At 40.0% G+C, this 26,742-nt stretch overlaps 1 protein-coding gene across 2 annotated transcripts in view; it reads left to right on the top strand.

The window, feature by feature from the left end:
* The first annotated feature begins 71 nt into the window (after positions 1-71).
* Positions 72-26,742, top strand: part of AP3S1 (adaptor related protein complex 3 subunit sigma 1) — a 74,829-nt gene continuing 48,158 nt past the window's right edge. The window contains exon 1 of one of the 2 annotated variants that reach the window (XM_065942062.1): positions 72-268. In XM_065942062.1, the coding sequence (XP_065798134.1) occupies positions 200-268 (69 nt within the window). In that variant the 5' untranslated portion in view covers positions 72-199. The remainder of the gene's footprint in view (positions 269-26,742) is intronic. The other variant, XM_065942064.1, reaches the window with a different exon arrangement.

Below are 26,742 nucleotides of genomic sequence, written 5' to 3' on the forward strand. Positions count from 1 at the left end.
GCTGTTTCCGCTTCCCCCCGTGCCGACCCCTCCCAAGCCCCGCCCCGTGCAAACCCCGCCCCGAATCTCGGGGGCGCGCGCGCGCGCGTGTGCGGGAGGGGGCGGGTGGGGAAGGACAGCCGGCGAGATCCCGAGGCGAGGCTCGCGCGTCCGCCCCCGCCCTGGCCCCCAGCTCCCACCCGGTCCGCCCGGCTCAGCCATGATCAAGGCGATCCTCATCTTTAACAACCACGGGAAGCCGCGGCTCTCCAAGTTCTACCAGCCCTACGTGAGTGCCCGCCGCCGCCGATCGGGGCGAGGGGGGAGTCGTTGGCGGCCGGCAGCGCCCTCCGGGCGACCCCCTCAGGCGCGCCGCGGCCCTTCTGGCGCCCCGGCCGCCGCGCGCTCCGGGCTGTCAGCCCCCGGGTGGGTGTGCCAGGTGCCTACCTCCCGCCGCGCTCCCTTCCTCCGACGTGGCTCTTCTCAGGCGGCTCCTCCGTTTGTCTGTGGGCTGGGTGGCTTCCCGGCTGTACGGGCGAGGCCCTGGAGACTTCCCGGTGCGGGGCCGAAGCGGGTCTGGAGGCTGCAGCCCACCTGCGCGGGCGAGCCCACCGGGGTTTGCAGCTCCTGTTAGCAGCCGAGGGAGACGGCGCGGAGCCGGTTGGTCTGGCAGCTCCACCTCCCCGACTCCCAGCCTTTCCTGCCTGACTTCTTTCTCTTCTCCTGTGTGGACAGATGGGCTAGTGGTTTTTTTTTTTTTTTCCGCTGTAATCCTCTCGTCGCGCAGGAACTTTGACTTCCTGCGTTTGGAGAGACCTGCACACTCTAGTCTCTCCCGCAGGTTGCCATACGTGATCGAGTGCTCAGTGTGACTTTCCGGTGTCTCCTTTTTAACGACAAAGATAAGTGAGGACCTCTGTGGCTTTTCCCCTAGCGGCTGCATTTTATTTACTCCTGCAATAACTGGCGAGGATTGTTGTTTGATCAAGTAGAACGGTGATGCTATACCTGAAAGTGACCATTTCAGCGACTGGTTTGTCATTTTTCTACGTAAGGGAGTTTGCCCTAATTTATAGTTTTTGTTCTGCTTACAAAGAATAGTAATATTTGTTAAACTCTTTCAGAAGTGTAAATATTGTGGGACAACGCAGGTTTTACGGTAGTAATTTACAAGTAATTTATCACTGTTTGATGAAGGGTTATAGACCAGTGTGCCTATCTGAGGGCAAAATTTACCACTGTGGAAACACAAAATTAGGCTCTCAGTGATAGGATTAATGTGGATATATAACTCTTGTTTATTGCTGCATTATTTATTGTTGTATATAACTTTGTATTGGACATTTTGCTTAGAGCCAGAAAATGAACTTTCAATTAAAGATTGAAACTGTGCCATGGCTAACACTTTTATGCACATAAACCCCAAATGGAAGTCATTCCTGTCTTTGAAAATTAAGTGTGACAATTTCACTTTGCCTGAAATGATAATGCAGTCTGTGTGGAGGTGTTAGTTGAAGTGAGAAATCTTGAGCTCATTTCTCATATCCGTAAGTAGTTTTGCTTTTGCTGGCGATAAGTAGAAAAGAATATTTTCTACTACTCTCGTTTCATTTTAGTGTAGCATAATTTCGATCTTAATACTTTAAGAATTCTACACCATTCTTTATCCAGGATAAAATTCTAGTTGATTTTTCTGAATGGAAAAAAATCCCCTTGATTTTACATTATTACCCATTTGCCTTAAATAGATTGCTGTGCTAGCCTTTCCTGAAGGTATCTTTCTTTGAGCCATTTCGCCCTGCCATCCATTTGCCGTGTAGAAACAGTATGTTCCAGTTGTGAAATAGAATTTTAATATGTGTTTCTCCATATCTCCACTTAATAATTAAGCACTATTCAAAGTAGAAGGTTTTCTGGCTAATCCATAATATTAGTGTTACCACTCCTGTAGTGTAGACTTTATGTACATAAAAATGTGTCGAATTTGAAATGCAGAAATACCTCTCTCTCTTTTCCAGCGCTGGCAACAGATTATCTTTTACCTTTACTCAGCAGGTAGCAGTAAGGTTAAGGTGGAACAGTGACAGCTCTGGTGTTGTTTTGTTGTCGTTCAGTTGTGAGGAAATGTCCGACTCTTTGCGACCCTGTGAACTGCAGCACTCCAGTTTTTCCTGTCCTTCACTATCTCCTGGAATTTGCTCCAACTCCTGTCCATTGCTAAATGACGGGTGTGGCTGGGAGTAGGTTGCTAAGAAATGTAAAAGAGGAATCTAGTGGTCACTGAACGTGAGGAAGTGGGGGATGCAGGGTAATGTTATTACTCTTTCATAAATTGAATTTTGCCAGCTGTTTGTTTATTTTTTGTCATTCAGGCCTAATTTGAGATTATTTATATATTTGCTTTCTCTGACGGATCATAACCTGTTTGAGGGCAGAAATCCTTTTCATTCAATCAGTTCATTTATTCAGTTTTTATTCCATCAGTTTGTCAACAAATATTGATTTCATGCCTACCATGTGCAGGCAGTGTTTCAAAATTTGGAGGTGAACAAACAGATAACTTATGCTTTTCCAGCTGGGACATAGACAAAGCTAATAAGTAGAATATATACCATGCCGGATAGTGATAGGTGCTGTGGGAAAAATAAAGCAGGGACGGGTGATAAGGAATGCAAAGGTGACACTTTAGAATAGTCAGAGAAGTTTCCGCTGAGATGGTGATACTTGAGCAAAAACTTGAAGGAGTGAGAAAGGCAGCCTTGCAGTTATCTGGGGGAAATTCTTTCCAGGCAAAGGGAGCAGTAGGTGCAAGGGCCCTGAGGAGGGAACGGAAGAGCCCGTCCTGTTGGGAGAAGACCAGGACTGGCATGGCCAGAACAGACTTCTGCGGAAGGAGGGCTCGAGGTCTGTATGGGGGGCAGCAGGGTTTATTCTGTTCTCGATGCTCGCACTGTCCTTCCCGACCATCGCCAGATGTCCAGACTCCGGGCTTAATTCATCACTTAGGCATCCACTGAAGCCGTTTTGTCTTGCTTGAAGATTCCTCTTAGTTCTTAGGATTTTGTCTTTATTTTATGATGGTATAGTATTCTGTTTCAGATTGCATAATTCCTTGGGGCATCCTATACATTCCTTAACGGAAGGTATCAGGTTTTAAACATCTTTGTGTTACCCTCAGCAATCAACATTAAACCTTAAATATAAAGAACTCTTTATTTCTTTGCTAAATGTATTCATCAGAGTTTCCTAGCTTCAGCTGGAGTGTGTTTAGAAATGATTTCCTAAGGTTCCTTCCAACTCTTTATTTAGTCTTTTTATTAACTGAAAGTTTTAAGAATCCATGTCTTTAGGACAGAAGTAATGAGAAAACAGCTGCTGCTGCTACTGCAACTGTTTTGGTTTTTAGTTGAAAGAAGGCTTTAAGAAGTATATATCCAATATCATTGGCAGTTTTGAGTTTAATTTATTGAGGGATATCTAGGGGTGTGGTTTGGGTACCATTCCTGTACTCTGATGAGATGCTGAGGTTTGAGTCCAGCAATAATGATTTGACACTGAAGAGTTTGAAAACTGTTTAACCATTTGCCAAGCAGTTTTCCTTACTGCATTGGATTTCCATTTCTCATTTATTCTCCCTTATGATACAACAGTTTGTATTTACCCTTTAATAGTACAGATTTCCAGTTCCTGCTGTAATAAATGTTTAGATTTGATTGTGCCTCCGACCTGCTGTTCAATGTATGGGACATATAAAGTCACCCTAGGTTTTCTAAACTGAGGTTTTTAGTTCATACTGCTAGAATCAGACATGTAAGATTTCAAGAGTGGACTCAGAATTTGTTCACTTTTGTTTTTCCCTCCTGTATTCTTGAACTGGGCTTCCCAGATGTCGCTAGTGGTAAAGAACCCACCTGCCAATGAAGGAGATGTAAGAGATGCAGGTTCTATCCCTGGTTTGGGAAGATCCCCTGGAGGAGGGTATGGCAACCCACTCCAGTATTCTTGCCTGGAGAATTCCATGGACAGAGGAGCCTGGCAGGCTACAGTCCATAGGGTTGCAAAGAGTCGGACACAACTGAAGTGATTTAGCATGCAAGCACATCCTTGATCTTAACTGCAGAAATTCAAATGTTTTTCTTGCTTTACTTCTTTAATTGACATTTAGCAACAGCGACTTGGCAACAGTAAACTTCAGTGTTTTAGTATTTGCCTGGCAATATTTGTATATTACTACAAGTCACTAAAGAGATTTATATTTCATAAGCCAGATATATATTTTATATAGCCATTAAGCAAGGAAAAAAACCCTTGGGTTATGATTCTCATGTTATTAATGCACCATGGCATATCCTTTGGTGAATATCTGTAATAAAATAAAATTGTTTTCCTTTTATATGAATTATTGTAGTTGTGTCTACAGATTTAAGCAGTTGTGTATGTATAAGGGTGTACACAAAGTACAAACAGGAAAGTTTTCAAACTATTACATACATGAGTTGTCTCAACATTCTTATAAACTATATCTGATTATTAAGTTATTTTTCAACCAAATGCAAGCCCTAGATAGAACGCTTATTTTGTTCTTTCCTTTTTTTGAATTTGTTTACATAAAAAATTTAAAGTGTAAGTATATGTAACTTTTTTTTTTAATTTCTTTGAGAAATGGTGGTGTTGACTGATGTCTTTTTTAGCAGCTATTAAGACATTGTGGCAAGTGGGATAGTTAAACTTACTTTTATGATTGAGATGTCAACAATTCTAAGTTTAAATTTAGGTATTAACACATACATATAGTATTTGACTGTTTTGTTAACAAGATAATTCAAAATTATTTTATTTCCTTCCACATGAGTTAGGACACTTTTGACTATAGAAATTGAGTTTTATGTAACCTGACTGCAGTTTGCTTTAAAAGGAACTTTGTTAGGATACAGAATAGGAAATGCAGACTAATAGACAAACTCCAAAATTATTTGATTCAGCAAATCAGTGACTTCACTATAGATCCAGTTTGTTTCTCTTTCTCTGCCCTGTGCTTCACAAAGTTGATATCCAGAGGTTGATTTCCTCCTTGAAATCAGTTTTAATAAAATCAACAAGGAGAGAGTGATCTGCTCCTGTAATCCTAGACTATGTTGTTCCCTTCAGTCTGGGTGGTTCTACTGTCTGGTTAGACTAATTGGGGTCCACCCTTACAGCTGGGGCTTCTCTTGTGGCTCAGCTGGCGAAGAATCCGCCTGCAATGTGGGAGACCTGGGTTCCATCCCTGGGTTGGGAAGATCCCCTGGAGAAGGGAAAGGCTACCCACTCCAGTATTCTGGCTTGGAGAATTCTATGGACTCACAAAGAGTCAGACACGACTGAGTGACTTTCACACTTTCACTTGCAGCTGAGGATGAGGGTGGAAATATGAAGAAAATTGCTATTCTGTTGGAAAGGTGGAAGAGAGGAGTGGATGTGGGTAGGCAAAATAGTATCCACTATTCCCTCTTCATTAGCTCATGTTATTTCTTTTGAATAGACATTTTCTTCTCTGTAATTTTATTTTATTTTTTGGTTGCAGGGTCTTCATTGCCATACACAGGCTTTCTCTAGTTGTGGCACTGGGAGCTTCTCTGCTGTGGCGTGCTGGCCCCTCGCTGCAGTGGCATCTCCTGGGGAGGAGCACAGGCTCCGGGTGAGGGGCCTTAGTAGTTGCAGCGGGTGGGCTCGGCAGCTGTGGCTCCATGGTTGCAGCACGAGGGCTTAGTTGCTGTGCAGCGTGTGGGATCTTCCCAGACTAGGGGTCCAACCCCTGTCCCTTGCATTGCAAGCCCATTTGTAACCACTGCACCACCAGGGAAGCCCCATTCTCTGTAATCTTAGATTGTTTCTGAGGATGTTAGTATCAAGAATAGTTCTTGATACTATGTGTTTCTGAACACGTGACACAAAAAATCTTACTTATTACTTAGTTCAAGGTGTTCCTTATACCAGTGGAATATTGAAAAATTCAAATTCTAATATAATCACAATTTTTGTAGGTAAGTATGCTTAAAGACTTGCTTTTTAAAAAATTAAGACTAGTAAACCTGTTGCAAATTGTATTGAAAGGAAGAAATAAAGTGTTTACCCTCACAGTGATTTTTGGTTTGGGGGAAAAGGTTATGAATAGGAAAATGTTATAGTCCACTCCTCTGCCTTTCAGAACTGAAAAAGACCTTGTATCGAGTGGCTGCATTATGTTTCTTTGGTTAAGCTGATTGCTAGAATATTTATTGTTTTTATCTTTAAATAAATTTATTGTGGTTACATGAAAAATATGTAAGTATTAAGATCACTAAGGTCATCCTTGATTTCACCACCCATAGATAACTGTTGCTATTTAATATACTTCTTCCCTGTGTCTTCTTAAATTTTTTCTTTAGAATATCTCAATGAAGAGTATATCCCTTTTAGACATTAATAACACAAAGAATGCATTGAAGCTGTTTTTGGAGTTATAGAATACTTAAGGCTTTCAGTTTAGTTCAGTTCAGTCACTCAGTCATGTCCGACTCTTTGCGACCCCATGAACCGCAGCACACCAGGCCTCCCTGTCTATCACCAGTTCCTGGAGTCTACCCAAACCCATGTCCATCGAGTCAGTGATGCCATCCAACCATCTCATGCTCTGTCGTCCCCTTCTCCTCCTGCCCCAATCTTTCCCAGCATCAGAGTCTTTTCAAATGAGTCAGCTCTTCACATCAAGTGGCCAAAGTATTGGAGTTTCAGCTTCAGCATCAGTCCTTCCAATGAACACCCAGGACTGATCTTGAGGATGCACTGGTTGGATCTCCTTGCAGTCCAAGGGACTCTGAAGAGTCTTGTCCAACACCACAGTTCAAAAGCATCAATTCTTCTGCACTCAGCTTTCTTCACAGTCCAACTCTCACATCCATACATGACTACTGGAAAAACCATAGCCTTGACTAGACAGGCCTTTTTTGGCAAAGTAATGTCTCTGCTTTTTAGTATGCTGTCTAGGTTGGTCACAACTTTCCTTCCAAGGAGTAAGCATCTTTTAATTTCATGGCTGCAGTCACCATCTGCAGTGATTTTGGAGCCCAAAAAGTAAAGTCAGCCACTCTTTCCCCATCTATTTGCCATGAAGTGATGGGACCAGATGCCATGATCTTAGTTTTCTGAATATTGAGCTTTAAGCCAACTTTTTCACTCTCTTCTTTCACTTTCATCAAGAGGCTCTTTAGTTCTTCGCTTTCTGCTATAAGGATGGTATCATATGCTTATCTGAGGTTTTTTATATTTCTCCCGGCAATCTTGATTCCAGCTTGTGCTTCCTCCAGCCCAGCATTTCTCATGATGTACTCTGCATATAAGTTAAATAAGCAGGGAGACAATATACAGCCTTGACGTATTCCTTTTCCTATTTGGAACCAGTCTGTTGTTCCATGTCCACTTCTAACTGTTGCTTCCTGACCTGCATACAGGTTTCTCAAGAGGCAGGTCAGGTGGTCTGGTATTCCCATCTTTTTCAGAATTTTCCACAGTTTATTGTGATCCACACAGTCAAAGGCTTTGGCATAGGCAATAAAGCAGAAATAGATGTTTTTCTGGAAATCTCTTGCTTTTTGGATGATCCAGCGGATGTTGGCAATGTGATCTCTGGTTCCTCTGCCTTTTCTAAAACCAGCTTGAACATCTGGAAGTTCTCAGTTCACGTATTGCTGAAGCCTGGCTTGGAGAATTTTAAGCATTACTTTACTAGTGTGTGAGATGAGTGCAATTGTGTGGTAGTTTGAGCATTCTTTGGCATTGCCTTTCTTAGGAATTGGAATGAAAACTGACCTTTTCCAGTCCTGTGGCCACTGCTGAGTTTTCCAAATTTGTTGGCATATTGAGTGCAGCACTTTCACAGCATCATCTTTGAGGATTTGAAATAGCTCAACTGGAATGCCATCACCTCCACGAGCTTTGTTCGTAGTGATGCTTCCTAAGGCCCACTTGACTTCACATTGCAGGATGTCTGGCTTTAGGTGAATAATCACACCATCGTGATTATCTGGGTCATGAATATCTTTTTTGTACAGTTCTTCTGTATATTCTTGCCACCTCTTCTTTATGTCTTCTGCTTCTGTTAGGTCTCTGCCATTTCTATCATTTATCGAGCCCATCTTTGCATGAAATATTCCCTTGGTATCTCTAATTTTCTTGAAGAGATATTTAGTCTTGTGGCTTTAAGATAACCAAATATGTTAATGTCTTGTTGTTAATGTCATGTCACTAAGTCATGTCCAACTCTTTGCAACCCCATGGACTGCAGCATAACAGGCTTTCTTGTCCTTCACTATCTCCCAGTGTTTGCTCAAATTCGGGTTCATTGAGTTGATGATGCTATCCAGCCATCTCATGTCTAGCTGTTCTGTTATTAAATATTTAAAAACACATAATGTATATTAATTGCATTTTAATAACTTGCATGTATTTTTTTTCTCCATATATATCTTCCTCCCTCCCCGCATAGAATTGAACTTATGTAAGTAAGCTGAGTGTATCAGGGCCCTTCCCTTTTTTTGATTCTGAAGGGAAATCCTTGCTAATTTTTGTGATAAAGTCAAAGAATTCCTTCTTTAGCACTTGGAATTGTCTTTGTACTTTTGGGTTACTGATTTCTTCACTGCTGCTGCTAAGCCAAGGCAATTCTGGCCCTGTCAACCTTCCTGTCACGACCCACCTGAACTATACAATACAGATATGCGGCTTTATTTACTAAAGGTTCAGGAAACTCTCAAGCTGTGTAGGAGCAGTAAAGGCCAGCATTCTAGCTATCAGGTGTTAACTTCTTGACTCCAAGGGGAGGCACATCCAGGCTTAGTCCTTTGAAAGTAAGAGTGTCCTTTTTGGGTACTCTCTGACCTTTCCATTGCACTCTTCTTTCTCTCCTCCCCTGCCCATATTCCTTCCACGCATATTTATTTGTTGTTTTGTATGCCCCTGTTCTAAGCTCTGGGAATATTGTAATGAGTAAGACTGACAGCCTTCCTGCCCTGTGGGTTTATTAATACTTTCCATTGACAAGAAATAAACAATAAATGAATTATGTCAAACTGTGATTAGTCTATGAAAAAAAAAAGGAAACCGTGTAGGGGGATAAAGAATAATGGGGAGAAGTTATCTTAAATAAAATCATCAAGGAAAGACTCTTTACAAACCTGACGTTGGAGAAGAGAACTGAATTAGGTGAGGGAGTGTGTGAGAAGAACTGAGGAAAGAACGTTTCAGGCAGAAGGAGGTGCAGGATCCCTCAGACAGGTGCACAGTTGGTGTGGGGGAATAGCGAGAAGGCAGGCGGAGTGATCGCAGGGAAGAGTGGCAGGAGATGAAGTCAGAGGAAAGAGAGGGACAGATCATGCCTGTGTCAGATCGCACCGTCTCTTCTTCCAGTCTTTCAGTCAGATGACATCATCCCTGTCGTGTTCTCCACAGGAAGCGGCGTTTCTTCTTGAATCCCACTTGTATTTTGTATGGTTGAACAATGCCTCTCGCCTCTGCAGGAGAGGCAGTGATGCTCTCCTCTGCTCAGTTATTTTCTTCTCTACCTGGTTTGGAGAGGTAGGAGAGCTCGCCCAGCAAGTGAAGGCAAAAGTGAGCGCTCAATTCTGTGCAGCCTCTGTATTAATAAGACCAGTGATCAAGCTGGTTTCGTTTCCTAAGTAACCTGTGAAGTAACACAGCTCAAGAAGAAAAGCATTTATCTTCTCAGACATCTCACAGCCTTAATTATAGATGAGCAAAGTTTATGTGAAGCCTACTAGACCACCTCTGTTATCGTGCCCGAAAGCATTTACATCTTTTCTGCTTTGCTCGGAGCCTCCTAATGCAGGAATCCATAGCTGTCAGTCACTGTTCTCTGTTACCCAGGAGGGAAGGGCTCTTGATCAGAGTGTCAGACCCACTGTATTGTTTTGATGACTGTGTGCTAGCCAATTAAGTGGAAAAGATTGCCAGTTCATCCCACCAGACATGTATTCTGCCATTACCTGTCAATTCTTGGTGTGATTGTTATAAAATGATTTTTATGGTGATAAAACATTTGTAACAGATTTACCATTTTAAGTATATAGCTCTGTAGCATTAAGTAAAGCGTTGTGTAACCATCACTCCCATCCATCTGGAGAACTTCTTCATCTTCCCCACTTGAGACTGTACACTGTTAAACACTTAACCGCCCCATTGTCCCCTTCTCCCTGGAAAGCCACTGGCAACCACCATTCTACTTTCTGTCTCAATGAATTTGGTTAGGAATCTCATGAAAGAGGAATCACGCAATGTTTGTCCTTTCATGACTGGCCCCTTTCATTTAGCAGGAATGCATGCTATGCATGTGTGCTATGCATGCGTGCTGTCGCTTCAGTCATATCTGACTCTTTGCGACCCTATGGACTGTAGCCCGCCAGACTCCTCTGTCCATGGGATTCTCCAGGCAAGAATACTGGAGTTGGTTGCCATGCTCTCCTCCGTGGGATCTTCCCGTTCCAGGGATCGAACCTGTGTCTCTTGTGTTTCCTGCGTTGGCAGATGGGCTCTTTACCACTAGCGCCACCTGGGAAGCCCTTCACTTGGCATGGTGTCTTCAGAGATTTAACGGTGTAGTTGCGTGTTCCCTTCTTTTTCAAGGCTGGATAACAGTCCATGGTATATATGCACATGCCCTGCATTATTTATCCATTTGTCTATTAATGGACACTTGGGTTCCACTTTCTGACTGTTGTGAGTGATGCTGCTGTGAACCTGGGTGTTAGGTTACACTTCCCTGTTGACTAGTGATGCTGAGCGTCATCTTGTGTGTTTACTGATCACGTGTATATCTTCTCTGGAGAAATATCTAAGACTTTACCCATTTTATAATCAGGCCATTTGGTTTCTTTGTTGTTGAGTTATTTCTTATCAGATGCATGATTTGCAGATATTTTCTCCCAATCAGTGGGTTGCTTTTTCACCCAAGGAGTGTTATCCCTTTTCAAAGGACAGTCTTTTGATGCACATAATTTTTGATTTTGGTGAGGTCCATCTTTTTTTTGTTCTTCTGTGCTTTTGCCATCATATCCAGAAAATAATTTTTTAATGACTATATAATAGTTTATTGTATAGTATATCATGATTTATTTAACCAGTCTTCTGCTGTGGCCTTTTATTTTGAATAAGGTTTTTTAAAGTGAATATTGGGTAAGAAAATACTTTCAAAACCTGATGCATAATAAAAACTCAGTACTTGTTACCTAAATTAATAATAACTTTCATTGCTACTTTTATTATTACTACTTCTTGTTACTTCCTATCCTTGGTTGGAAAATTATATAGCTAAGGGACTATAGAACAGTCCAGAGATTGTTTTTGGATGTTCTTTCTATTTCCTCAAAATGAATTGTCTTTGTAGACCTTGTTTTGGAGTGAACTTCCTTCTTATTACAAAATGTGAAGTTCTACACGAGTCTTCCAGAGAAGAGAGTTTCATTGGGAGGTATTTTAAAGAGAAAGCTAAAAGACTTGCCCAGCTTTTTTTTTTTTTAAAGAATTACCTAACCTTTAAAAAAATCTTTAAGGTATACTTTATAATGCACATACTATAAAATTTACCCATTTAAAGTGTACAATTCAGTGATTAAAAAAAACTTTTTTTATTCATGGCTGTATTAATGCAACTATTAGCATACTGTATATTTAGAACATTTTTATCAAACCAAATGAAACCTCATACCCATTAACAGTCAATCCCTAATCTCTACTCCCCCCCAGTCCTTGGCAACTACTAATCTATTTTCTGTGTATTTAGATTTGCCTATTCTAGACATCTCACATAAATGAAATCATGAAATATGTAGTCTCTTGCGGCTCTCACTTAGCATGATATTTTCAGGATTCACCCATGTTGGAGCATGTATCAGTACTGCATTTTTATGGCCAAATAATATTCCATTGTACAGACATACCACATTTGTTTGTCCTTTATCAGTTGATGGATGTTTGAACTGTTTCTACTTTTTGACTACTGTGGATAGTGTTGCTATGAATATTCATGTACAGATTTTTTCTGTGGACATATATTTTGGTATCTTTTGGTTATGTATCAAGGAGTGGAATGACTAGGTCATATGGTAACTATGTTTATTAATTATTTAAAGAATTGCCAGATTGTTCTCCAGATTGTGTATTCCATTTTAAATACCCGTCAGCAATGTATGCAGGCTCCAATTTCTCCATATCTTCATTAACTCTTATTATTACGTGTCTTTTTGATTTTAGCTAATGTGTTGGATGTCAGATGGTATCTCATTGTGGTTTTCGTTTATATTTTCCTAATGACAGTAACAGCATCTTTTCATGTGCTTGTTGGCTATTTGTGTATCTTTGGAGAAAAGTCTATTCGAATCCTTAATCCATTTTTAAGTTGGGTTATATGTCTTTTTGTTATTGAGTTTATAAGAGTTCTCAATATGCTCTGGATGCAAACACCTTACAGATGCATGAGTTGCACATCTTTGTTGTTGCTTTCACTTTCCTTCTAGTGTCATTTGCAGCACAGAAGTTTGTAATTTTTAAGGCCTGTATTTGTTTGGCCACGTCAGCTCTTTGTTGCGGTGCTCGGCCTTCGTTGTCCTGTGACATGTGGGAACTTAGTTCCCTGGTCAGGGATCAAATCCACATCCCCTGCACTGGAAGCTGGGTTCTTAACCATTGGACCACAAGGGAAGTCCCTAAAGGTTTTTTATTTTGATTTTGTTCAATTTATCCTTCTTTTTCCCCCCTGTCCCTGTGTTTTTTTGGCATATCTAAGAAAATTTTGTCTAATCCAAGATCATATAGGTTATATTTCCTTTCAGGAGTTTTGTAGTTTTCTTACATTTAGGTATGTGATCTTTTTTTGAGTTAGCTCTGTGTATGGTGTGGGGTAGAGGTTAATGTCATTTTTTGCATGTAGCTATCCATTTTTCCTCTCACCATTTGTGGAAAAGGCTATTCTTTTCCCATTGAATTGTCTAAGTACCTTACTCCAGTTTTCTTCCCCAACTTTTACTTTGTTTTTTAGTTCTCAGACCTTTCACCTTCTACCACGGTTCAGGCTCTCTCTTTAAATATTTCAGACTCAGTCTCTCACCTTCTCAGCTGTTTGTTATTTAAATTAAATAATAGGGTTTTTGCCACTGAAAGTGGCAAACTTCTTAGTATGATAGATGTTAATTTTAGAGTGTTGATAATAGCTTTCACATATTGAGTGCTTTCTTGTGCTAAGCATTATTAATACATCTTTATACATTGTAAGGGGAAACACCATTGAGTTCAAAGAAATTTAATGAACTGTCTGGGCAGGTGTTAGTGTAATTTCTGTTCAGGTGCTGCCTTCTCTCCTTGTTGGCTGGGATATAGGGGTAGCCCAGTGATGACTACTGCTTCCTTATACACTCAGGCTAAAAGTGAAGCCTACTCGCGTATACCAAGTTTCAAGGCAGACTTCCAACTTGGGCAAGATCTGGCAAAAAAAACCCCATGCTAACTGAATTTTTTGTGTTGAGGCCTTCTCTTTTTCATGTTTTCTAAATGTTGGAGTGCTCTGTGGCTTAGTTTGCAAACTTCTGTTTCCTTTAGGAAAAAGACAGTCTTTCTCTCCCTTCTGCATTTTAATGCAAAGTAAACTAATTATTCCTCATATATGCTGCTCACTGTGGTCATGCTTTGGTCCTTGCTTTGGCCCAAACTTCTCCTTCTGCCTCCAATATCATGTAGCATCACATTCCTCCTTCTCTGCATTCCTGAATTCTGTCTGTTCTGTAAGGCCATCCATAGATATATGTCACTTTTCTTTGAAGATAATCTTGCTGTTGAAAATCATGTGTTCCCCTTGACTTCTTACAGTATTGAATATATTTTTTGTGCTGTTCTTATGTTAGAGGTTACCCCCTTTTATCATAAAGATGTCTGTTTCTTTTTTGAACAATAAAAAAGGCAAAATATAGAATGTGAAATAAAAATACTAAGTAGATATATTCATTTTATTTCTTGTTTTAAGCTCTTTTGGAAAAGAAACTTTCTTTTTGTGTTGGTAATTGTTGATATTCTGACATTCAGTGGAGTAAGTGAATGTACTTTAAGAAAAAAATTATTTGTGGGAGGCAAGGAAGCGGATAATGATATATTTACTGTCTGATTAGAGGAAAGTTTGGGTTTTTGTTTTTTGTTTGGGATAAATGTTTAGAATCAAGGAAGGAACATAGAAAAAGGTAAGTTTTTATAACTGGGCTACTGGATTTTTAAAATTTGGTTTTCAGTGTGGATTAAGAAGTATTAAAAATAATAAGCATTGTTGCCTTCATGTAATTCTAGTTGTCTTTAGACTGATGTAATCTAGGGGATGTGATTGACTGAAACGTATGTGTATCTTTTGACTTCTGTTATGAAACTGTAGCGTTAGGAAATCTGATCTGCCTAAAGCAAGCTTCAGGCTTCTTTATGAAAGCTGTTAAATTAAATTGATTTTTAAAGAAAGGGAAATTGTCTTTTGTCAGTAGCGACGTGATTTGTTTAATCTTAACTTAGACTTCGGTTGCTTGATTAAAATTTCAGGACTTCTTTCTAGTATTGATTTTGTTAGTTGAGTATTGCTTGGTATTTTAAGAAAGATGATTCCAAGTAGCAGTCTTGAAATTTGTATGAGAAATTCTTTTCACTGTTAAAACAGTGAAACGTAATTAGAGTTTCACATATTTAACCTGTTATTTGTTTATAAACAGTAATGTAATGCAAAAAGATAACTTTTCTTAAGACTCATATAAGACCTTTATACTTTCATTATAATTCTCAAGCTATTTAACGGATGATGACAAGGCCTCGAAATGGATATTCTAAAGTAAGTCAGTGTTAATCCATGCTTATTATGTGCCAGCTGTTGTTTTTTAGAGCTTTATGTGTATTAATTCAATCCTCACAACAACTCTGTGAGGTAGATATTATTATTCTTGCTACCAGAGGAAAACTCAGGCAGGTAAAGCAATTTGCTCAAAGTTACACAGTTAATAAAGACCATATCCAGGAATAAAGCCAAGTAGTCTGGTTGCAGAATCCATACTCTGTTCCCTCCTTTCTTTATTTTTAGCTTGCTTATCAAAGTTGTATACATAAGTGTAGGTTATAGAGTGTAACAGGATTCCCCACTGGCTCAGCAGGAAAGAATCTGCCTGCAGTGCAGGAGATAGGAATTCCATTCCTGGGTCAGGAAGATCCTTTGGAGGAGGAAATGGCAACTTATTCCATTATTCTTGCTGGGAAAATCCCGTGGACAGAGGACCCTAGCAGGCTGTGGCCCACAGGGTTGTGAAGAGTCAGATATGACTAAGCAACTGAACACACACACACAAAGAACTATTATATAGTTCTGTAGGATTTATTATGAAAAATAACATGCTCTCATTCTCCCCCTCCCATAGGTACATACATTTATCTGATAACTCGGTGTTTATTACATGTCTCTAAATAACATGCTTGTTTTGTTGCCCGTAGGCAATGGGCACTTTTCACTTATAGGCATGATCTGTTGATTTCTGCTATTGAAAATGATTATTTAGCTCTTTTTCCACCCCTCCCACTCAACATCTGTATCCTTCCAATCCTTTCATAGTTATTTCATAATTTTGGTTAGATCAGTATTTAATGTTTACATTAGTTTCTTTTGTGAACACCATCCTCATCTGAACCACATTATAAATCGCTTGGTTTTTCCTGACATTTCCTTTTCCTTGGAGATACAGTCACCTTTTCCTTTGATCTAATCTTTTACTTACTTACCATTAATCCATGTCTTTGCCAGTTGTCTCAGTTATATACATTTTCTATCAGTTTCTTACTCCTGAAGAAATCTCTCTTGGAGAGATTGATTCAAGATGGCAGAGTAGTAGGATATGCGCTCATCTCTTCGTGTGAGAGTACCAGAATCACAACTAGCTGTTGAACAGCTATCCACAGGGGGACTCTGGAACCTACCAAAAAAAAAAAGGAAGTCTCTCCTGAAATCCTTTGGACCTGCTTTATGGCAGTCACGTTAGAATCTTTGTTATTGTAGGTATTCCTTTTTCCTGTTCCTGTGTTGGATCTCCTCTTGCTTGGTTTTTTTGGTTTATTACCTTACCATGGTGGAACATATCTTCCAGTAACTCCTTGAGGAAGAAAGATCATGGGAGATATTAATAATTTTTTTTGAGACTTTGCAAGTCTGAAGAGACTGTAACTTTACATTGACCGCCTATAGAATTATTGCTGGAAATAACTTTTCCTCAGAATTTTGATGACATTGCTCTATTACCTTTTAGTTTCCAATATTGTTATCAAAAAGCCTGATGAAGTTCTAATTACCTATTCTTTGTGTATTGGCCTCTTTTTCCTCTGCAGAAAATACGTAGACTCCTGTTTGTCTGCAGTTTCTTAGGTTTCATGGACTCTTGCTGTGAATCTGTTTTCACTAGTTGTGCTGGGTTCTTGATGGGCGCTTTAATTCTGGAAATTCTTGTTTTCTCTCCTTGAAAACTTTCTCAGTTCTTTTTTTGAATCTCCTTTTATTCAGCATTCCTCTGGATTGTTGTTCTATTTCTGTTATTCTTTCTCACTTATTTTCTGTTTTTCTGCCCTTTGGTCCTATTTTTTGAATGGTTTTCTCACTTTATTTTCTAGTCTTTGCCCTGAATTTTAAGATTGCTTCTCATATTTTTAATTTACATGAGCTCTTTATAAAAAATTTGAGTGTTACTGCTTTGTGGTGTGCTGTCCTGTTCACAGTTGGATAACCTTTTCTTGGCTCACTGGTACTAATGCTGTGCACTTACGTTTTTGCTTCACTCTACTTGGTTTGTTTCCTGTCAGTTGCTTTTCAGCCCTGGTTTTGTCCTTAGCTTTTGTTTAGAGCGCTCATCAGATGTGCACTGGTCTCTGGTTGACTCCTCTGTAGAGGTAGGGCACTAAGAGCCAGCTGGAGACTCCAGCTCCATGTCACTGCTGTTCATTCGCTCAGGCCTGTCCGACTCTGCGACCCCGTGGACCGCAGCACGTCACGCTTCCCTGTCCTTCACCATCTCCCGGAGTTCGTTCAAGCTCGTGTCCATTGAGTCGGTGATGACAACCCGCCATCTCATCCTCTGTCGTCCCCTTCTCCTCCTGCCCTCAGTCTTTCCCAGCATCAGGGTGTTTTCCAGTGACTCAGCTCTTCACATCAGGTAGACAAAGTATTGGAGCTTCAACTTCAGCATCAGTCCTTCCAATGAATATTTAGCGTTGATTTCCTTTAGGATTGACTGTTTGATCTCCTTGGCTGTCCAAGGGACTCTCAAGAGTCTTCTCCAGCACCATAATTTGAAGGCATCAGTTCTTTGGCACAGCCTTTTTTATTGTTGAGCTCTCACATCCATACATGACTACTGAATCTGTGAATAGAGGTTGTCTATATGAGCTTTGGAGAAGGCACTGGTGACCCACTCCAGTACTCTTGCCTGGAAAATCCCGTGGATGAAGGAGCCTGGTAGGCTGCACTCCATGGGGTCGCTAAGAGTCAGACACGACTGAGCGACTTCACTTTGACTTTTCACGTTCACGCATTGGAGAAGGAAAAGGCAACCCACTCCGGTGTTCTTGCCTGGAGAATCCCAGGGACGGGGGAGCCTGGTGGCCTGCCGTCCATGGGGTCGCACAGAGTCAGACACGGCTGAAGCGACTTAGCAGCATATGAGCTTTACTGAGATGGTCAGGATAGGCAGTTTCACTAGTCTAACGGTGGAAACTGCTATAACAGCAGTCTCCCCAAGTCGTTGTGCTTAATACAATAAAGACTTATTTTTAACTCACATTAAGTCTAGTTTAGTGTTCCTGATCAGCTAGAACCTCCTTTGTGGGCACTTATTTGTCATCCTTGAGATGGTGTCAGAGGAGCTTCTAGTTACCGTGGAAGATAGTATAGGAATTTTTATGAGTGAAGCTTGGATGGTATATTTTTTAAATAAAAAAATGTTCATTGACATGTAGTTGATTTACAGTGTTGTGCCCATTCCTGCTCTACAGCAGAGTGCCTCAGTAATACACACACATTCTTTTTTAAAAATATTCTTTTCCATTATTGTTCATCACAGGATATTGAGCATAGTTCCCTGTGCTATACAGTAGGAATTTGTTGTTTATCCATCCTACATATAGTAGTTTACCTCTACTAATCCCAAACTCCCAGTAGTTCTCCCCATTACTATCCTTTCCCCTTGGCAGGCACAAGTCTGCTCTCTATGTCTGTGAGTATGTTTCTGATTTATAGATAGGTTTATTTGTGCCATATTTTAAATTCCACATATAAGTGGTGTAATATGCTTTTTGTCATTCTCTTTCTGACTTCACTGAGTATGATAATCGTTGTGGAGTGAAAGTTGCTCAGTGGTGTCCAATTCTTTGTGACCCCATGGACTCTACAGTCCATGGAATTCTCCAGGTCAGAATACTGGAGTGGGTAGTCTTACCCTTTTTCAGGGGATCTTCTCAACCCAGGGATCAAACCCAGGCCTCCCACATTGTAGGTGGATTCTTTACCACCTGAGCTTTCAGGGAAGCCCCATGATAATCTTTAGCCACATCTGTGTTTCATTCATTTTTATGGCTGAGCAGTAGTCTATGGTATATATGTACCACATCTTTATTCGTTCATCTGTTTGTGTCCTGGCTGTTGTAAAAAGTGCTGCTAGGAACATGGGGATGCATATATCTTTTCAAATTGTAGTTTTGTCTGGGTATATACCAGCAGTGGAATTGCTGGATCTTATGGTAATTCTACTTTTAGTTTTCTGAGGAACTTCCCGTAAGTTGACTGCACCAACTTACATTCCCATCAACAGTTTAGGAGATTCCCTTTTCTTCATACCCTCTCCAGCATTTATTATTTGTGGACTTTTTAATGGTAGCCATTCTGACCAGTGTGAAATGATACGTCTTTGAAGTTTTGATTTGCATTTAAGGAAGACATACAAATGGCCAGTATTTTTTTTTTTTTAACAGCTGGCTTACCTGGAGGAAAGAGCTCTATTTTGTGGTATTTGCTACATGGTGTAAGGACTCCATTATGGTCAGTTTCATGCTATCAACATGATATGGTGACGTCGTGTGACGGAACGCAGAATTTGGAAGAGATGTGCCCAGTTGACTTTCGGTTGTGCCAGCTCTGGTATAGAATTCTGGGAGCTGACCAAAGTAAAGAAATAGGGATTTCAGCATCTGGCTTGTTGATATTTTCTTTATCCCCCTGTTTTCAGTATGGTCTGGTATTTACTTTTATTGCTGCCCTAAGAATTGACCACAAACGTAGTGACTTAAAAACAACACAGATTTACAAGCATGCCTCATTTTATTGCCCTTTGTTTTATCACATTTTGCCCCAGATTCTGCATTTTTTACAGATTGGAGGTCTGTGGCAGCCCTGCCTCGAGCAAGTCTATTTGCACCGGTTTTTCTGACAGCATTTGCTCACTTGTGTCTCTGTGTCCCATTTTGGTAATTCTTGCAATATTTCAAATATTTTCATTATTATTTTCTTTGTTATAATGGTCTGTGAGTGATCATTGATGTCACTGTTGTAATTTTTTGGGGGGCGCCACAAATCACACACATATGAGAGCAAACCAAATGTGTGTGTTCTGACTGCCCCACTGACCAGCCAGTCCCCTTCTCTCCCCTACTTCCTGGGCCTCCCTGGTTCCTGAGATACAACAGCTTTGAAATTAGAGTAGTCGGTGACCTGATAGTAGCCTATAAGTTGTTCAAGTGAAAGGAGGAGTCCCACATATCTCACTTTAAGTCAAAAGCAAGATGTGGTTAGGCTTAGTGGGGAAGGCATGTTGAAAGATAAGGTTGGATAAAAGCTTGGCCTCTTGTACCAAATAGATAGCCAAGCTGTGAATGCAAAAGAAACTTTCTTGAAGGAAAGTAAAAGTACTATTGCAGTGAGCACACGAATGATAAGAAAGTGAAGTAGCCTTACTGCTGATGTGGAGAAGGTTTCAGTGGTCTGAATAGAAGGTCAAACTTAAGCCTTGTTTTTCCCTTAAGCCAACATTCCCTTAAGCCAAAGTCTAATCCAGAGCATGACTGTTAATTCTTCAGATCTGTGAAGGCTGACAGAGGTGAGGATGCTGCAGAAGAGAAGTTTGAAACTGGCAGAGGTTCATTCATGATGTTTAAGGAAAGAAACCTTAGTAACATGAAAGTGCAAGGTGAAACAGCAAGTGCTGATATAGAAACTGCATTGAGTTATTCAGAAGAATCAAGATAATGAACGAAGGTGACTATACTAAATGACAGATTTTCCATGTAGACAGAACATCCTTCTATTGGAAGAAGATGCCATCTAGGACGGGCCTGGCATCAGTGATTCAAAGACTAGGCTGACTCTTGTTAAGGGCTAGTGCAGCTGGTGACTCATTTGAAGCCAGTGCTCATTTACCATTCCCCAAATCCTGGGGCCCTTAAGAATTATGCTAATGTTATGCTGAAATTGTGCTGCTCTGCTTGTGCTCTGTAAATGGAACAACAAAGTCAGATGACAGCACATCTATTTGCAACATGGTTTACTGAATTTATTTTAAGCCCACTGTTAAGACCTCCTGCTCATAAAAAAAATAAATAAAACATTCCTTTCAAATTATTGTTGCTCATGACAATGCAGGTGGTCACCCAAGAGCTGTGGTGAAGATGTACAATGAGATTCATGTTATTTTCATGCTTGCTAATACAATATCCATTCTACAGGCCACAGATCAAGAAATCATTTTGACTTTCAAGTCTTCTACTTTAAAAAATATATTTTGTAAGGCTATAGCAGCCACAGACAGTGATTCCTCTGATGGATGTGGCCAGTCAGTTGGAAACCTTTAGGGAAGGGTTCACCATTCTGAATGCTATTAAGAGCATTTATGATTCATGAGAAGAGGTGATAATATCAACATTCACAGGAGTTAGAAGAAGTTGATTCCAACCTTTGTGAATGACTTGCAGGGGAGGGATTCAAGAGTCCAGTGGAGGAAGTAATTGCAGATGTGGTAGATATAGCAAGAGAACTAGAATTAGGAGCAGAGCCTGAAGATGTGAATACAAAGTTCCAAAGACTAGCAAGAGAGATAAGAAAGTCTTCCTAAGTGAACAGTGCAAAGAAATAGGGGGAAACAATAGAATGGGAAAGACTAGAGATCTCTTCAAGGAAATTAGAAATACCAAGGGAACATTTCATGCAAAGAGGGAAACAATAAAGGACAGAAATAGTATGGACTTAACAAAAGTAGAAGACATTAAGAAGAGGTGGCAAGAAAACACAGAACTATACAAAAAAGATGTTGATGACCCAGATTACCATGATGGTATGATCACTTACCTAGAGCCTGACATCCTGTAATGTGAAGTCGAGTGGGCCTTAGGAAGCATCACTGTGAACAAAGCTAGTGAAGGTGATGGAATTCCAGCTAAGCTGTTTCAAATCCTGAAAGATGATGCTGTTAAAGTGCTGCACTCAATATCCCAGCAAATTGGGAAAACTCAGCAGTGGACACAAGACTTGAAAAGGTCAGTTTTCATTCCAGTGCCAAAGAATGTTCAAACTATGACACAATTGTACTCATCTCACACACTAGCAAAGTAATGCTCAAAATCCTCCAAGCTAGACTTCAGTAGTACTGGAACCAAGAACTTCCAGATGTACAAGCTGGATTTATAAAAGGCAGAGGAGCCAGAGATCAAATTGCCAACATCCACTGGATCATAGAAAAAGCAAGAGAATTCCAGAAAAACATATGCTTCTGCTTCATTGCGCAAAAGCCTTTGACTGTGTGGATCACAACAGACTGTGGAAAATTCTTAAAGAGATGGAAATACCAGACCACCTTACCTGCCTCTTAAGAAATCTGTATGCAGGTCAAGAAGCAACAGTTAGAACTGGACATGGAATAACAGACTGTTTCCAAATTGGGAAAGGAGTACGTCAAGACTGCATATTGTCACCCTGTTTATATAACTCATATGTAGAGTGCATCATGCAAAATGCTGGACTGGTTGAAGCACAAACTGGAATCAAGATTGCCAGGAGAAATATCAACAACCCCGGATAGTCAGATGACACCACCCTTATGGCAGAAAGCGAAGAGGAAATATTTTTACTTCTTGATGAAGGTGAAATAGGGGAGCGAAAATGTTGGCTTAAAACTCAACATTCAAAGATGAAGGTCATGACATCTGGTCCCATCACTTCATGGTTAATAGATGGGGAAACAGTGACAGACTTTATTTTCTTGGACTCTAAAATCACTGGGGACAGTGACTGCAGTCATGAAATTTAAAAGATGCTTGCCCCTTTGAAGAAAAGCTGTGACAAACCTAGACAGCATTAAAAGCAGAGACATTGCCTATAAATCACAGCAAGATCCTCTATGACCCACCTCCCAGAATATTGGAAATAAAAGCAAAAATAAACAAATGGGACCTAATTAAACTTAAAAGCTTTTGCACAACAAAGAAAACTATAAGCAAGGTGAAAAGACAGCCTTTAGAATGGGAGAAAATAATAGCAAATGAAGAAACAGACAAAGGATTAATCTCAAAAATATACAAGCAACTCAATTCCAGAAAAATAAATGACCCAATCAAAAAATGGGCCAAAGATCTGAACAGACATTTCTCCAAAGAAGACATACAGATGGCTAACAAACACATGAAAAGATGCTCAACATCACTCATTATCAGAGAAATGCAAATCAAAACCTCAATGAGGTACCACTACACACCAGTCAGAATGGCTGCTCTCCAAAAGTCTACAAGCAATAAATGCTGGAGAGGGTGTGGAGAAAAGGGAACCCTCTTACACTGTTGGTGGGAATGCAAACTAATACAGCCACTATGGAGAACAGTGTGGAGATTCCTTTAAAAACTGGAAATAGAACTGCCATATGATCCAGCAATCCCATTCCTAGGCATACACACCGAGGAAACCAGATCTGAAAGAGACACATGTACCCCAATGTTTATCGCAGCACTGTTTATAATAGCCAGGACGTGGAAGCAACCTAGATGCCCATCAGCAGACGAATGGATAAGGAAGCTGTGGTACATATACACAATGGAATATTACTCAGCCATTAAAAAGAATACATTTGGATCAGTTCTAATGAGATGGATGAAACTGGAGCCCACTATACAGAGTGAAGTAAGCCAGAAAGATAAACGCCAATACAGTATACTAACGCATATATATGGAATTTAGAAAGATGGTAACGATAACCCTATATGCAAGACAGAAAAAGAGACACAGATGTATAGAACAGACTTTTGAACTCTATGGGAGAAAGCGAGGGTGGGATGATCTGAGAGAACAGCATCGAAACATGTATATTATCAAGTGTGAAACAGGTCAACAGTCCAGGTTGGATGCATGAGACAAGTGCTTGGGGCTGGTGCGCTGGGATGACCCAGAGGGATGGGATGGGGAGGGAGGTGGGAGAGGGGTTCAGGATGGGGAACACATGTAAATCCATGGCTGATTCATGTCAATGTATGGCAAAAACCACTACAATACTGTAAAGTAATTAGCCTCCAACTAATAATTGGGAAAAAAATAAAAAATAAATTTTAAAAAAATTAAAAAAAAAACCCCAAAAGCAGAGACATTGCTTTGCCGACAAAGGTCTGTATAGTCAAAGCTATGGTTTTTACAGTAGTCATGTATGGATGTGAGAGTTGGACATAAAGAAGGCTGACCGCCGAAGAGTTGATGCTTTCTGAATTGTGGTGTTGGAGAACACTCTTGAGAGTCCCTTGGACTGCAGGGAGATCAACCTTAAATTAAATCAATCCTGAATATCCATTGGAAGGACTGATGCTGAAGCTGAAACTCCAATACTTTGGCCACCCGATGTGAAGAGCCGACTCACTGAAAAAGACCCTGATGCTGGAAAGATTGAAAACAGGAAGAGAAGGGCATAACAGGGGACTGAATGGTTGGATGGCATCACTGACTCAATGGACATGAGTTTGAGCATGCTCTGGTTGATGGTGAAGGTCAGGGAAGCCTGATATGCTGCAGTCCATGGGGTTGCAGAGTTGGACATTACTGAGCGACTGAACAGCAGCAGTATGATAAAACTTGAACAGGTGAGGAGTTGCTTCGTAATGATGAGCAAAGAAGTGATTTCTTGAGATAGAATCTATTCCTGGTGGGGATGCTGTAAAGAGTGTTATTAGGGCAACAAAGGACTTAGAGTAATTCATAAATTTAGTTGATAAAGCAGTTGTAGGCTTGAGAGGACTGACTCCAGTTTTGAAAGAAATTTTCCTGTGGGTAAAATACTGCCAAGCAGCACTGCACGGTTCCTCCTCTATGAAAGGAAGAGTCCATCGACCTGGCAAACTGCATTGTTGTTTTACATAAAGAAGTGGCCGAAGTCACCCAGACCTGCAGCAGCCACCACCCTGATCAGTCAGCAGCCACTGAGGCCACACCTTCCACCAGCAGAAAGATTATAATTCAGGGAAAGCTCAGATGATGGTTAACATTTTTTAGCAATAAAGTATTCTTTAATTAAGGTATGTACTTTTTTTTATACGTAATCCTGTTGAATACTTAGTAGCCTACGTTATAGAATAAACATAACTTTTTTATGAACTGGGTAACCAAAAGTTTTGTGTTACTCATTTTATTGCTGCACTGTGGTCTGGAACCAGACCTTCAATATTTCTAGGGTATGCCTTGATATGCACCACATTTTATTTTCTCTATCTTTGCATGGGCACTTAGGTTGTTGCCATATATTGGTTATTGTGTATGATGCCCAGATGAACATGAGAATGCTTTTATCTTTTCAAGTTAGTATTTTCATTTTCTTCAGATAAAAACTTGGAAGTGAAATTGCTGGATCATGTGGTAGTTCTATTTTTACTTTTTTGAGGAACCTCCTTACTGGTTTTCATAGTAGCTGCACCAGTTTACTTTCCCATCAACAGTGCACCGTGGTTCCTTTCTCTCCACCTCCCCACCAACACGTGAGCATCTTTATTATAGTCATTCTGACAGGTGTGAAGTGACACTTCATTGTGGTTTTAGTTTCTATTTCCCTGATGATTACTGATATTGAGTGTCTTTTCTTGTACCTTGTGGCCATCTGTATGTCTTGTTTGGAAAAGTCTATTTAGATTTTCTGTCCTAAGGTTTAAAATTAGGATTGTTTGGATTTTTTTTTTTTTTTTTTGCTATTCAGTTGTATGGAGTCTTTATATGTTTTGAATATTAACCTCTGATCAGATATATGATTTGCAGACATTTTCTTTCATTCAGTGGGGTACCTATTTTGTTGATGGTTTTCGTTGCTATAGAGAAACTTTTTAGTTTGTTGTATTCCAAGTCTTATTTTTGCCAAGTTATTTTTCTGTTAGAATTTTTATCTTTTTCTTGCTGGCATTTAAGTATTTTTTGTGTGCTGGATACTATTCCTTTTGTCAGTTTTATGTATTGTAAAAATGTTTGTCATGTTTGTAGCTCTTAATTTTTTTTAGTGATGTCACTTCAGCATTAAAAGCAATTACTTGCGATGTGATCAAATTTGCAGGTCTTTTCCTTTATAGTTACCATTTCCTTTATAGTTATCATTTGTGTCTTGTTTAAAAGTCCACACTGTTACAATGTTATAAAGATATTCTTCTGTGTTATATTTTTAGACTTTTGTAGCTTCATCCTTGACTTTTTTTTTAACTTTAAAGTTTTTGTTTTGTATGGGGTATAGCCAGTTAACAATGTTGTGGGTGGTTTCAGGTGAATGATGAAGGGACTCAGCCATACACATACATGTATCCAAACCCCCTCCCAGCTATACTGGCTCATAGCGCTGAGCGGAGTTCCGTGTGCTGTGCAATAGGGCCTTGTTGGCATCCATTTAAACATGGCAGTGTGTGCATGACCTTCCCAAACCCCCTGATTATCCCTTCCCATCCTTCCTTTTAACCTTCAGTCCATTTTCTAGGCTTGTAAGTCTCTCTCTGTTTGTAGGTGAGTGCATTGGTGTCGTTTCTTTGTGGGTCCCACACTTAAGGGACGTCATGTAATATGCTTGCCCTCTGTCTGACTTCACTCAGTACCACACTCTAGGTCCGTCCTGTTGCTGCAAATGGCATTTCATTCTTTTTAATGGCTGAGTAATATTCCATTGTGTATATGGACCACATCTTCATCCATTCCTCTGCTGATGGACTTTTAGGTTGCATTGACATTTATTTTTAATCAGTCTGGGATTGATTTTTGAGTATAATATGAGAGCTAGAAGTTCATTGTATTGGAACAAAGCCAATAATTTTCATCCTGGGACCATTTATGAAAATGCCCTTCCATCCGTGCTAATCTGTAGTGCATATTATATTTAAAATTAAATTATTATACTTATGTGTGGGTGTGCTTCTGGCTCCATCAGTCATTTTCCCTATTTCTGCACCAATATGCTGTCTTAATTACTGTGGCTTTATAATAATTCTTACCTGGTCAACAGGTCCTCTTTGTATTCTACTTGAGAGTGCCTGGTTATTCTAGCTGTCTCCTCTCATATATAAATCATATTTTGAGTTGTAATCAGGTTTTCAAGTTTATCTCTCACACCCATGTTGAAATTTTGATTAGAATTACCTTAAGACTTTGGAGCATTTTGGGGAGTTTGAGCATCTATATAATATTGGATCATTCAGTCTATAAACATT

Source organism: Muntiacus reevesi, chromosome 7 (genome assembly GCF_963930625.1).
Source record: "Muntiacus reevesi chromosome 7, mMunRee1.1, whole genome shotgun sequence".
NCBI lineage: Eukaryota > Metazoa > Chordata > Mammalia > Artiodactyla > Cervidae > Muntiacus > Muntiacus reevesi.